Source organism: Podarcis bocagei (assembly GCF_964188305.1).
Source record: "Podarcis bocagei genome assembly, chromosome: 9".
NCBI classification, from domain to species: domain Eukaryota; kingdom Metazoa; phylum Chordata; class Lepidosauria; order Squamata; family Lacertidae; genus Podarcis; species Podarcis bocagei.
In genome coordinates, this window is record NC_138134.1 from 39,558,409 (window position 1) to 39,571,047 (window position 12,639).

Below are 12,639 nucleotides of genomic sequence, written 5' to 3' on the forward strand. Positions count from 1 at the left end.
TTCCGGCATTGCAGGAGGTTGGATTAGAAGATCCTTGGGTGTACCAATTCTACAATTCTATGATCTTGGCACTGGAATTTCATACAGGCTGAACAAAAATTGGCAAGCCATAGGGAGAAATAAAACAATATGAATCTAAAAAACTAAATCCCTTCCTTGTAAGGCATTTTAAGAAGTAGTCAAACAAAGATCAACATGGCCCTTCTGTTTGGCATGCACTTCTCTTAGCAGCTACAGCAAAGAATGACGAAGATCTGTCAGCAATTCACTGCTGCTTCTTAGAACTGTCAGCAGTGAGATGTCTAAATGAGTTTGACTCTATTTTGATACTAGTATGTCTGCCAATAAAAAAATAAGAAATGAGCAGGAATTCATCACCTAAAAAGTTTTCAAAGGGATGTACAGTGGTACCTCGGGTTAAGTACTTACGTAATTCGTTCCGGAGGTCCGTACTTAACCTGAAACTGTTCTTAACCTGAAGCACCACTTTAGCTAATGGGGCCTCCTGCTGCTGCCGTGCCACCAGAGCACGATTTCTGTTCTCATCCTGAAGCAAAGTTCTTAACCTGAAGCACTATTTCTGGGTTAGTGGAGTCTGTAACCTGAAGTGTATGTAACCCGAGGTACCACTGTAATACAATACACTAAGGAAATAAGAACTTTCCTTTTCTAATAGCTTGGGAAATGTTCTTGGTAGAAAAGAAGAAAGACTATTTTATGTTGAAGTTGAAAGAATTATTTCCCCTATACTGGCGTACAAGAAACAATATTTACAGATATGCTATACACACACACACACACACACACACACACTGCATAATAATGAAATGCCACATTGCATCCACCACAAAAATCTCAAATAAACCTCCAAAAGGTAAATGATGACCTCAGGATGCTCTGCTGATACAGAGACTCTTGGGGGGGGGGGCGCTGAATGGAGTGATGAGGGCCATGAGTAGAAGCACTCAACACTGCAACATTTTATCACAGGATCCTACTTGCGTATATCTAATTGCCCAAGTGTTCCCACCTAAAACAATCCTAGAATAGGTCAAGGAATCACTAGCTGACCTCATCTATTAGGTCATTATGACTCTGAATTATTTAGGAAAGAATAATCTCAGTGGCACACCAAGCCACCACTCTGCCAGTTCTCAATCTCTGTTCACCTAACTCCCCTCAATATTATATACCAACTTTAACAGCAGCTAGAAACATAGAATTGTAGAGTTGGAAGGGGTTATGATGGCCAACAAGCCCAACCTTCTGCAATGGAGGAATATTTTGCCCAACGTGGGGCTTGAACCCACAACCCTGAGAGTTGTGCTCTACCAACTGAGACATCCCAGGTGTCTGGTAAGAAGACCCAAAACAATAAGATAGGGTACAATAAACTAGGCTGGTCAGAATCCCTTTGGATCAGAACACACCAATGTAGTTAACCAAATGACCAGATTTTATTTACAAAACACACGGAACAGGGAATTACAGCTAACTAAATAAGCAAAGAAAATGTTGGTTCTAAACTTCCCCTAACGGCCTAACATATGTGACAGCAGGTCATAACTTTCATGCAGCAGATGATACAAATTAAAAGGCAACAGTTACCAGGAAATCAAAAGATAGAAAACAGCTATCCTACCAATGTCAATTGAATACACTTGATCATGCATTTGTAAGTATTTGCTTGCAGAACTGATGCAGTGGTCTGACTAGCTACCGGATACTGAGAAAGGGTGAGCTAGAGGTCAACCCTGCCCGCAAGGTACTGAGTTATAAGTAATACAAATTATGCACAATAAACAGCTGCATCCCTGACTTCCATGACAACCATAGTTCAGATCTACCTTGCCTAACCTTTTCCCCTCCAGAATGGAGCTGATGGGAATTGTACTACAAACATCTGGCAGATACTAAGTTGGTGAGGACTCTTTTAAATTACTGTGAACAAACCACAGTGGGCCTTAAGTATGAATGTTCCCCTTTGCTCCGCCTCATGTAAGCAGGTGTGAATCCTTCTGCTTCACACTAGAACAAGCAACAGTCATGTCATGTCTTGTGGAACTGTGGTTTGTTCTAACTGAAATCAGTTAACGAATCAGAAAAATCAAGCCACCTTCATTTCACTCCTTGTTTACACTCTGCTTTTCCTTTCCAATGAATATTCAAATCAGCTATGTAAACTGCTACCACAATATCACTAAGAAAAATAAAGCAAGAAATAACACTCCGGGGACATACATAATTAATCTTAAAAAAAAAAATAGTAATTGGTATCTATTTCATATAAAATATAAGAGTATTAACATCAGAATACTAATAAACATCCCTACACATGCATCCCAAATCCAATATTATCCCAGAAACATAGAAAAGATTCCTAACAGCTGTAAATTAAGTTATAAAAAAGTGCACAGTTAAATAGAACTGCAGTAAGACAAAATAAGTAAATAAGTAAAGGTAAAGGGACCCCTGACCATTAGGTCCAGTTGTGGCCAACTCTGGGGTTCATCTCGCTTTATTGGCCGAGGGAGCCGGAGTACAGCTTCCAAGGTCATGTGGGCAGCATGACTAAGCCACTTCTGGCGAACCAGAGCAGCGCACAGAAATGCCATTTACCTTCCTGCCGGAGCGGTACCTATTTATCTACTTGCAAGTTTTGGCGTGCTTTCGAACTGCTAGGTTGGCAGGAGCAGGGACCGAGCAACAGGAGCTCACCCCGCTGCGGGGATTCGAACCACCGACCTTCTGATCAGCAAGTCCTAGGCTCTGTGGTTTAACCCAGTGTTCCCCAACCTTGTGCCTCCAGCTGTTTTTGGACTACAACTCCCATCATCCCTCGCTAGAAAGACCAGTGGTCAAGGATGATGGGAATTGTAGTCCAAAAACAGCTGGAGGCCCAAGGTTGGGGAACACTGGTTTAAGCCACAGCAACACCTGCGTCCCATAAGTAAATAAGTACTGGAGCAATAAAAAGCTCATGCTTCATACAATTAACCCATCCCACCCTACCCACATATCACAAGTCAAAGTTCAACAATAAACTAAAAATATTGGGACTCTGGATATGCAGCAGCCCTCGCCCTCATCCTGGGCCATTACCTTCTGTCTCCTGCAAGAGACTACAATCCCATCATCCCTAAATATTGACCATGCTAGCTGGAGCTGATGGGAGCTAGTAGCCAACAAAACCTACAGGGTACCATGGCCCTAACAAAGCCTTCTCTCACAAGAAAGATCTGGGGGACTTGCATCAGAAAGGAGAAGAGCACTCTCACCTCTACATGCTACATGAAGAAGCAATGTGCAAAAGGGGAAACCCGTCAGTCAACCCACCACCTGCTCATGTAATATACAGCCTCTTCCGCAGAAGCTGCAGCAGGATGAATGCTCTTCAGCAGATGTATTGCTAGTTCAAATAAGAGAGTCTTCTGCAGTGTTAGCATAGGTGGTTTCCAGGCTTATATGCAGTGAAGGTGGCTTAGAGCAGGGTTTCCCAAGCTTGGGTCTCCAGTTTTTTTTGGACTACAATTCTGATCTTCCCTGACCAGTGGTCATGCTAGCTAGGGGTGATGGGGGTTGTAGTCCCTGTGTTGCTGAACTGCATCTCCCAGTAGTTCCAGCACCATGACTAATGGCCAGGTAGTATGACTTATTGTTCAGAAACATCTGCAGGTTTAAAGGTTCCCCACATCTGCTTCACTAGACCAGGCTTTACTAGATCAATCTACTAATATCAGGACACTGCACTGCTGAATTGAGATTTCTGCAATGTACAGTCATGCATTTCTCTGAAAACTGCATTTATTAATGCCTCCCTGTGTACAACTACAGACAAACCATTTTTTAAAAAGTTGCAGCTACTTGTTTTTGTTTTTTTCATTGTATCTGTAAGAAATGGCAATATATCCCCACCTACATCCAGCCTACCAATTCATTTGCTTTAAACGTAGTATAAATAAACAAATAATTATTTCATTTGGGAATATTCAACATGTTAACAAAGTAAATAAGTCATTTGTTTTTTTTAATTTCAGGCTGCAGGCATTTGTAAGCTGACAAGCTATCAGCAGCTGCTTAAGACATTTTTATTAGCCAGACACTTCAATAATTATTTTGTATGGCTTGAATGTACAATGTACAATGCCCTGATATTTATAATATAGCAGTATATACATACTTGTATAAATAAATATAAATTCTTTTTAATAAAATATTAACTTAAATTGAGAATAGCCTGTTCACTATGCATAAAAAATCTAAAACACTCCTTTAAGTTGCTGTATTTTCTCACTTTACTATGATTGGCATTTAAAGGGGAAACGAAAGATGCTGTATTGAAAAGGGGAGGGGGAAATAAGTGTTAGTTTATAAACTGATGCAGTCTTGAAAAGCACTAAACCAACAGAAGAGAAAAGCAGAACTGATCCTATGCACTGAATTTAATAAGACTTGCTCCCTGTAGAAGTAATGCTGCGATGCTGCATCAATTGGGTTTGCCTTACAAATATCAGTTGCAGCCAGACTTCAGCGCGCCTCCCAACAGCATCACATGTTATTTGATGCCTACCCAATTCCCCTTTCAGAAGCATAATGAAATCATAACTGCGTCTGCTGCCAAAATCCTGGCAAGGTGAGGCGGAAGCGCCACTTCCGGTACTGACCGGGTCTCACCATCTCCGAATCCAAAGCCACCGTAACTTGCAAAATCATGCAAGGTTGAAAAAAAGGGCAAACAGACGGAGCTGCAGGCAGCATCGTCGAGGAGGGCAAACTCCCGTTGCGCAGAGTTAAAGGCAGGAGAACTTCCCACCAAAGGCCACCTTCCTGCGCCTGCGCAATACCCCGCGCGCGCCCCTCCCCCGCGCGCCCCGCCCCTCATTTCCTTACCTGAGCAGGCAGCAGGAGCTCCCCTTCCTCCGCTTGCCACAACTCCACCACGTTGGGGATGGGGTCCATGGCTAGGGGCGGAAACAAAACAGAAAGCTCTTTGCAATTTCCACCAGCAACAAGAGAGGGGGACGCGCAGAGGCCTGTGGCCTCGACCCACACGCACACGGCGCGAGCTGGGAGAGAGTCTCCTCTGGGCTCGCGGGCCTTTCACAGCCAGAGCGCTGCAGGCAGAAGCAGCAGCAGGAGGAGGCTGGGCTTTGTTTTGTTTCGTCCCTGAGACGCTTCCATATTAAAACGCTCCTGCTGCAGCAGCAGCAACGTGCGAGACGCAGGCAGACCCGGCGCACAAAAGGGGCGTCGGAAGCCAGGGGTTTTTTTGGGGGGGGGGGGTTTGACGGAAAGATCAGCCTGGGGCCGAGTCCAAACAAGGGCCTCCTCTTCCTCCAAGCGGTGACCCGCGAAGGCTGCAGACAGGGCGGCATCGCCGACGCCGCCTAAGCAGCAGCAGCAGCAGCAGCAGCGCGAGCCCGTGCAGCGGCAGCGCGCCAGGGAAGGAAGGAGTCCCGCATTGTGGGCCGCCGCCGCCGCCTGCCCGCCTGTCACAAGGTCGCGGCCGCCCTTCGCAGTCCAAACAAAGCGAATACACAAATAAGAAACGGCAGGGCGGACGGAGCTCCGCGGACGAGGCAGGAAGAGGAACTCCGTCGCCTCAGCGGGGCTGGGAACCATTAAGGCGGCAGGGCAGAGCCGCTGCACAAAGGCAGGATGGGGAGGGCGGCTCGTGGGGGCCCGTGGGGGGGGTCTCCCTTCCCGAAGCGACCTTCCAGCCCCGTTTTACCTCAGCGCCGCTTGGCAAAAAGCCCCCCCCTCTCCTTTCCAAGCTGGCCGCCGCCTCTTCCAGCCATTCATTCTTACCTTGGCCCTGCGCTTCTCCCGGGCGAAAGCAGGGCAAGAGGACCTGAAAGACGCCGAGCAGGAGGTTCATGGCCGTGGCCGCGCGGCAGTAGCTGCTTTGCGGCGGGTAGCGCAGCCCCGCCATGCTGCCTGGTCTCGGCTCGCTCGCCTCGCCTCGCCTCTGCTCTGCGCTCAGGCTCGGAGCTGGCTGGCCGAGCTACAGCTGTTGCTGCTGCTGCTGCGGTGGCGGCCGCCGCCTCCCTCTGCTGCGCGCGCGTGTGCGACACAGATAGGGAGGAAGAGAGCGCGGCGAGGCGCGGGGTGGGACATGGTCAATGAGAAGGCAGCTTTCCCCTCCTCGCGCTGGGCTCCGCCCCGCGGGAGGAGGAGGAGGAGGAGGCGGAGGCGCTACTCTTTCCCCAGAGCACATGGGAAAGCGAGCCAGGCCGATGCGCACGAGGGGAAAACCGGAGAGAGCGGGGAAGGCCCTCGGCAGACGGAGCGGGCCACAGCTTGAAGCCCCTGCTCTGCGCCAGAAGATCGGAAGCCCCTCCAGAGCAGGCACCCCCCCAAAAAAAAACAGGGCTGGGGAGGAAATTCCCGCCAGTCCTGATGACTCCAGAACCATACCCAAGTTATTTGACCCCAGAAGCATTTACGATGGTTTGTTTGTTGTCCTCTCAGGACCTCTGGGTGGCTTGACGTGGTAAGCCTTGTTCTCCAGCCCTGCCAACCATTTTATAAGCACAGTCATTCGATGAAATAGGCGTCTGAGAAACTGGTCCGAGACCAGAGCGAGTTCCCATGGCTGAGGGTTAGGCTGCATGCATGCCATACATTTCACACACACAATTTTTTTTTTGGGGGGGGAATTGTAGTTTATCCCCAAAGAGCTACAATTCCCAGTGCCCTGAAACTAGAGTTCCCATGTGGGGGACAGGAACGGTCAATGTGCTTTAAATGTATGGTGTGCATGCGGTCATCTGCCAAGTCTTACTTTGTCCAGCACGTTAACCTCTGGGCCACACTGGCTCTCCAATTACAGATGCAGTGTGAATCTCATGAGACACATAACTTCTGATTCTAGATGAGAAGGACTTTCCAGTTTGATTTCATGAGGGTCCCCCTTCATATTCTGATGTTGGAACACAACACAGTACAGTGGTACCTCAGGTTTCATACGCTTCAGGTTACATACACTTCAGGTTACAGACTCCCCTAACCCAGAAATAGTGCTTCAGGTTAAGAACTTTGCTTCAGGATGAGAACAGAAATCGTGCTCTGGCAGCGCAGCAGCAGGAGGCCCCATTAGCTAAAGTGGTGCTTCAGGTTAAGAACAGTTTCAGGTTAAGAGCAGACCTCCGGAACAAATTAAGTACTTAACCCGAGGTACCACTGTAGAGGGTCTTGTTGCAGCTTAAAAGACTACACTGTGCATCCCGTCCACAAAAGTGTCTGCCTTCTTGAGGTACCACACGACACACGCTTATATTTTTGCTGCAACACCCAAACACAAAACAATGTATCTGAATCTTAACTGGCTCCAGATAATATGTTGCTACCTCTTTATCTCTACAAAGTGCACAGGAAGAGTTTTTTGAGAACATAATGAGCGTTAAGAAACATTTTCCCTAGTTGATAAATCATCTACCCACACGCATGCCAATATTATACAAATTTAAAACAAAGTATTGCTGAGTTCAGAGTGAGGTATTGGCTGTTTAGAATGCAAATGCCAAGTGCAAACAACACATTAGAGGCATTGCTCAGTGACAGCAGTTCTGTAGCAAACATTTGCCTGGTTGGGCATTATTCCGTTTCATAGGTGATCAAAACTCACACCAATAAAATAATAATAGTAATATTATAACGCCTCCTACAAATTCAGCTCACAAATTTTAGAACTTTCAAAACCTGAAAAACAAAAACACCTAGTCTATGTCAGCAAAGATACTGCACTCATTCGAAAACAACAGCAGCAAAGAGGTGGCATTTCAGTAGGTTAGACTTCGACAGCACTCTGGTGTCAAGTACAAATGAAATATTATTTAAAAGGTGGGCTCTTGTGGTTGTTCCATCTTCATACCAACTTTGTGGTCAAAGCAGAATTAAAACTAGAGGGGAAAAATATTAATGGGATATTTTAATTGAATGTTGTGCTTCACCCCCCCCCCCAAAGAATAGGCCAATTTACTCCCAGTTTGAGGCTTGCTTTCCTCCTAGCAGTCTTGCAGATGGATGGAATTGTCTCTTTATTCCATGGGTAGGCAAATTAAGGCCTGGGGGCCGGATCTAGCCCAATTGCCTTTTAAATCTGGCCCACAGATGGTCCAGTAATCAGCGTGTTTTTACATGAGTAGAATGTGTTCTTTTATTTAAAATGCATCTCTGGGTTATTTGTGAAGCCTGCCTGGTGTTTTTACATGAGTAGAATGTGTGCTTTTATTTAAATGCATCTCTGGGTTATTTGTGGGGCAAAGGAATTTGTTCATTCCCCCCCCCAAAAAAAATATAGTCCAGCCCCCCACAAGGTCTGAGGGACAGTGGACTGGCCCTCTGCTGGAAAAGTTTGCTGATCCCTGCTCATAGGCGCCGACTCCATGGGGCTTGAGGGGGCCCGAGCCCCCTCAAAAATTCGTTTGGGGGGGCTCCGCCCCCCCAATAATCTCCGGCACCCCTCCAGCAGAGCGCCATCGCCGCCCCTCCCCCAGCCCAAAATGCACAGGATCGGGCTGCATGCCTCCTGCCCTCCCTCCCGAGCAAAAGCTCCCCCCAATTTCCGCTCCGGAGCTGATTAATAGGCGCTATTCGCTCACGAGGAGGCGGCGCCACTTTATTTGCATATTCATGAGCTTATTTATTATTCATGAGCTTTCCCGGGCCCCCCCAATATTTTTTATAAGTCCGCGTCCGTGTCCCTGCTTTATCCCTTTCCATCGCCTCACATAATCTCTTATTCCTCCAAGATTAGGGTAGGGATTTATTTTTTTTCCAGCCTCAGGGCTGCATTCCCTCAAGGGGGAATTTCTGGGCTGACCCCACCCTACCTGCATGTCAGGGGTAGGTGAGGCCAGAGGCAAAAATGGGCTACATTCCAGCTTCACCAAAGGCAGTGTTTACACACACACACACACACACACACACACACACACACACACACACACAACCCCTCTATTCAGACAAGCAAGAGACATTATCCCAGTTCAAGGCCACATTCTAGCCAGGCAGAAGCACTTGAGGAGGGTGTGGGAGCAGGACCAGTGATGGATATGGCTTAGGGAAGAGTCTCCAAGGTCAGACAGGGAGGCCTAGGGAGCCCCACCCTTGAAGTTCTCAACCCCTGATCCGTGAACTCCACAATGTTAAAGCCAGAAACAAGCTCTGAAACACAGAGGTAGGTGAGCAAGCTCCCAACACGAAGTTCCACTTGCCCTCTTCAGCAAACAGTGAGCCCCACCCTTTCTTAGATCACGGATAATTGCTGGTTCACAGTTGCTTTAAATTCAGCATTCAAAAACTTTAAACTAATTTCTGTTCACTTAAAAAGGCACGCCCTGAGTACGTGCAAAGAGATAAAGGGGTGCTTAGTTTTCCCTTTCTGTTTTTTTAAAGCAGAAGAATACTTTGTCAGAAAGCAGCCCCAAAAGATGCAGAGAGAAGGGGGAGAGCAAGAGCGATTCTTTTTTTTAAAAGCAATTATTGTTTCTTCTGCCAAGATATATTAGAATTGTGGTTTCTTTTCTATACACTGCACAATTATGTAGTATTTTTATGTATTTCTTAGACTCCTTTTGTTACATATATGTGTATCAAAGCTTTGCAGAAAGTAGTTCATATGATTCTATTTTTGTGTGCATTTGCCATTTTTAAAATGCAAAGGATAGAAAGAAATAGAGGGGCAGTCATACAATTAGGTGTTTAGAAATGTGTTGTTGTTTTTTAAATACAGTGGTACCTCGGGTTAAGTACTTAATTCGTTCTGGAGGTCCGCTGTTAACCTGAAGCTGTTCTTAACCTGAAGCACCACTTTAGCTAATGGGGCCTCCTGCTGCCACCGTGCCGCCAGAGCACGATATCTGTTCTCATCCTGAAGCAAAGTTCTTGACCCGAGGTACTATTTCTGGGTTCAGGTCTGTAACCTGAAGCGTATGTAACCCGAGGTACGACTGTAATAATATTGCTTTTCCTTAGAAAAGCATATATAAAAGCTCTATTTCCCTTCTTTAAATGCACCCATTACTTGACAAAATAAATTGTTTGTGCTGTGTATTGTGAACATTCTGTATATTTAAAAATATAGTTCTGTTTCAGGATTTAGTCAGGGAGCACAGGGAGCACATTGCTTTCTGCAGAGTAGCGTGCATCAAACATATGGCTGTTTCCATCCAGTATCGGGGATTCCCCTGACTGATTGTGGAGACTTAACTTAATCAAGCAAGGCACAGCCTGCAGGCTAATCACTTTTCCCCAGCCTAAAAGAGTGTCTCAATTTGTATGCACCTGCAGCAATGCAAGAGTCACTTCCCCATTACGTAACTCCACATCTCTCTGAGAGCCTAACTACATGCTACTTTAACAATCTGATTAGCAATCATGGCCTGGGTGTTTTGAAATGAAATACTTAAGCATGGGGACCCCCAAGGGATCATCATCTGCTATACTGTTACCACCAACACCCCCAGAGTGGCAATTAGAATGGGAGGGGCTCCCAATCACATAATTTTTCCTGATGCCAATTGCTATTGGGGATTTTTTACTGAGATCACAGCAGAAGAGGGGAGTCTCTATGAATTGCAGTACCAATGGCAGCCACTTACACCTAGTATTAAATTTCAAAACACCCAGGACATGATTTCAGTGTGTGATTGAAGCACTCACATAGGTTGGGGTGGGGCCAGACCTCTAATTATATGGTATACTCACACTAATGGCCAGTAGACAGTTGTGCATTTATGTTTACTGAAAAGCATATACCCCATGTTTGCATTCAATTTACATCACATCCCAAAACAACAATAAAATCGGCTGACGTGCCACACTAACCCAGATCCAAAGAGACATGCAGTCAGTAACATCACAGGAAAGCAGCTAAAACAACAGGCAACCCCCCGAAGTATTTGGGAGAAATAACAGTTTTCACTTGAAGATTTAGGAGTAAGAAAGTTCTGATTTGCAGAAGAACAGAAATTGGGCTTCAGCAGCACAGTAACAGCAGGAAGCCCCATTAGCTAAAGTAGTGCTTCAGGTTAAGAGCAGTTTCAGGTTAAGAACAGACCTCTGGAATGAATTAAATACTTAACCTGAGGTACCACTGTACTGTTTGAGAGCTAAGAATGAATTCACTGCAATTTTATAATCTTCCTAGATTCAGACCATATTATCTTGCTTTGGTACACATACCTACTTGCACACGCATTGAGGGCTGCCTACTCACTGTAGGCACTGGAAAAAACGACGCCTTCTGCTTGCAAAAAGTTATCTGCTTGCCTTTTGCCTCCTGCAAAGCATACAGCATTGGGCGAGCCTTTAAGAACTCAGGTGTGACTTCCTGTTGAATTACAAGATGAACTTTCCACCCCTTAAGTAACCCCCAGTTCACTAACCACTGAGTCATGTTTTATACACAATGCTTACATGGCATCTGTCAATGCCTGGAAAGCTGACCAGTCCAACTGGAAATATTTGAGTCAGCCATACTCTTAAAGAGCCTGGTCATTCCTGAAATCGACAATTAAAGCTTGCTCTTTTCATCCTGAGGTGAACGTTTGCTTGCCGTTTCGCTAATAATTGCACGATGTGTCAGGTATGAAAAAGCAAGGGAGTATATATTGTTGAGCATAACAGGTGAAACTTAAAGCCTATAATACTCCTGTGAATACCACTCTTCATCGAACAACACACATACTGAAACCCCTTTAATGTCAATTTACTTTAATGTCACCCCTTTAATGTGTCAATATCCAGTATGGTGGTATCGCTGATGCTCCTAACAACTCATGCAAGGCCACTGTTCAGGGCCAAGGAAGACAAACTGTCCTGTTCACAGTGGAGATGTCCTTGTGTGTATCAGTCCTTTTGATGTTCCCAGGCTAGGTGTTCCCTTTCTCTATAGTCGCTGCTGACACATTTGAGAAAACAGCAGCAATCTGACCGATTGCTAATGTGGCATAATTTGATTATTAGAAGAAAATGCTGATACGAACACACCATGTGTTTTTCTTTCTGCTCAATCTACATTGTTCAGCATAAGTAGTCCTCTACTTACGTACCACAGATACTTATCCAAAGCATAATTTTGGAGTCCCCTCCTGTCAGGCCTACTGCGTTATAACAGCGTTCCAACCTTTGTAAGCTTCGTTGAGTTTTGGGAAGCCTGTTTGAGCATTGTCCGTGCTTTAAAAAGGCATTTAAAACTGAATGCAAAGCTTTGAAATCTTCCAAGACAATGAAGCTGGATGGATTCCCTGAAGTCATAAATGATCTCACAGCACTTTTAAATACAGCAACAATAAGCATGGAACTGAACTGAACCCTGTAAGACGTAGGTCCAAAAAGACTCTCAAGAACTGACAGGTAAGACTGGATAAAGTTTCTTGCTGGATTTAATTAAGAGTTCTGTTTCTGCTAAGAAATTAAACAAATCCAAGCTTGAATTGTCTTTTTTAAAAAATAATAATAATACTCCTTATTCATTCCAGAATTCTAGATGAGGTGCTAGATTGTTGCAAAGTGTCCCATGGCAGCTTAAAGATTGAATAACGTATTGTGAAATGAGCTTTTATGAGATGCAGCCATAGAATCGTAGATTTGGAAGGGACCCCAAGGGTCATCTAGTTCAACCCCTGCAATGCC

General features: G+C 45.5%; 1 protein-coding gene across 5 annotated transcripts in view; it reads right to left on the reverse strand.

Moving 5' to 3' along the window:
• TMEM131L (transmembrane 131 like) overlaps positions 1-6,083 on the reverse strand; it is a 72,811-nt gene extending 66,728 nt beyond the window's left edge. For 4 of the 5 annotated variants that reach the window (XM_081208315.1, XM_081208313.1, XM_081208312.1 and 1 more), the window contains exons 1-2: positions 5,809-6,082; positions 4,891-4,961 (exon numbers count right to left, since the gene is read on the reverse strand). In XM_081208315.1, the coding sequence (XP_081064441.1) occupies positions 4,891-4,961; positions 5,809-5,932 (195 nt within the window). In that variant the 5' untranslated portion in view covers positions 5,933-6,082. Of the gene's footprint in view, positions 1-4,890; positions 4,962-5,808 lie in introns of all 5 variants that reach the window. The other variant, XM_081208314.1, reaches the window with a different exon arrangement.
• Positions 6,084-12,639: the final 6,556 nt, after the last annotated feature.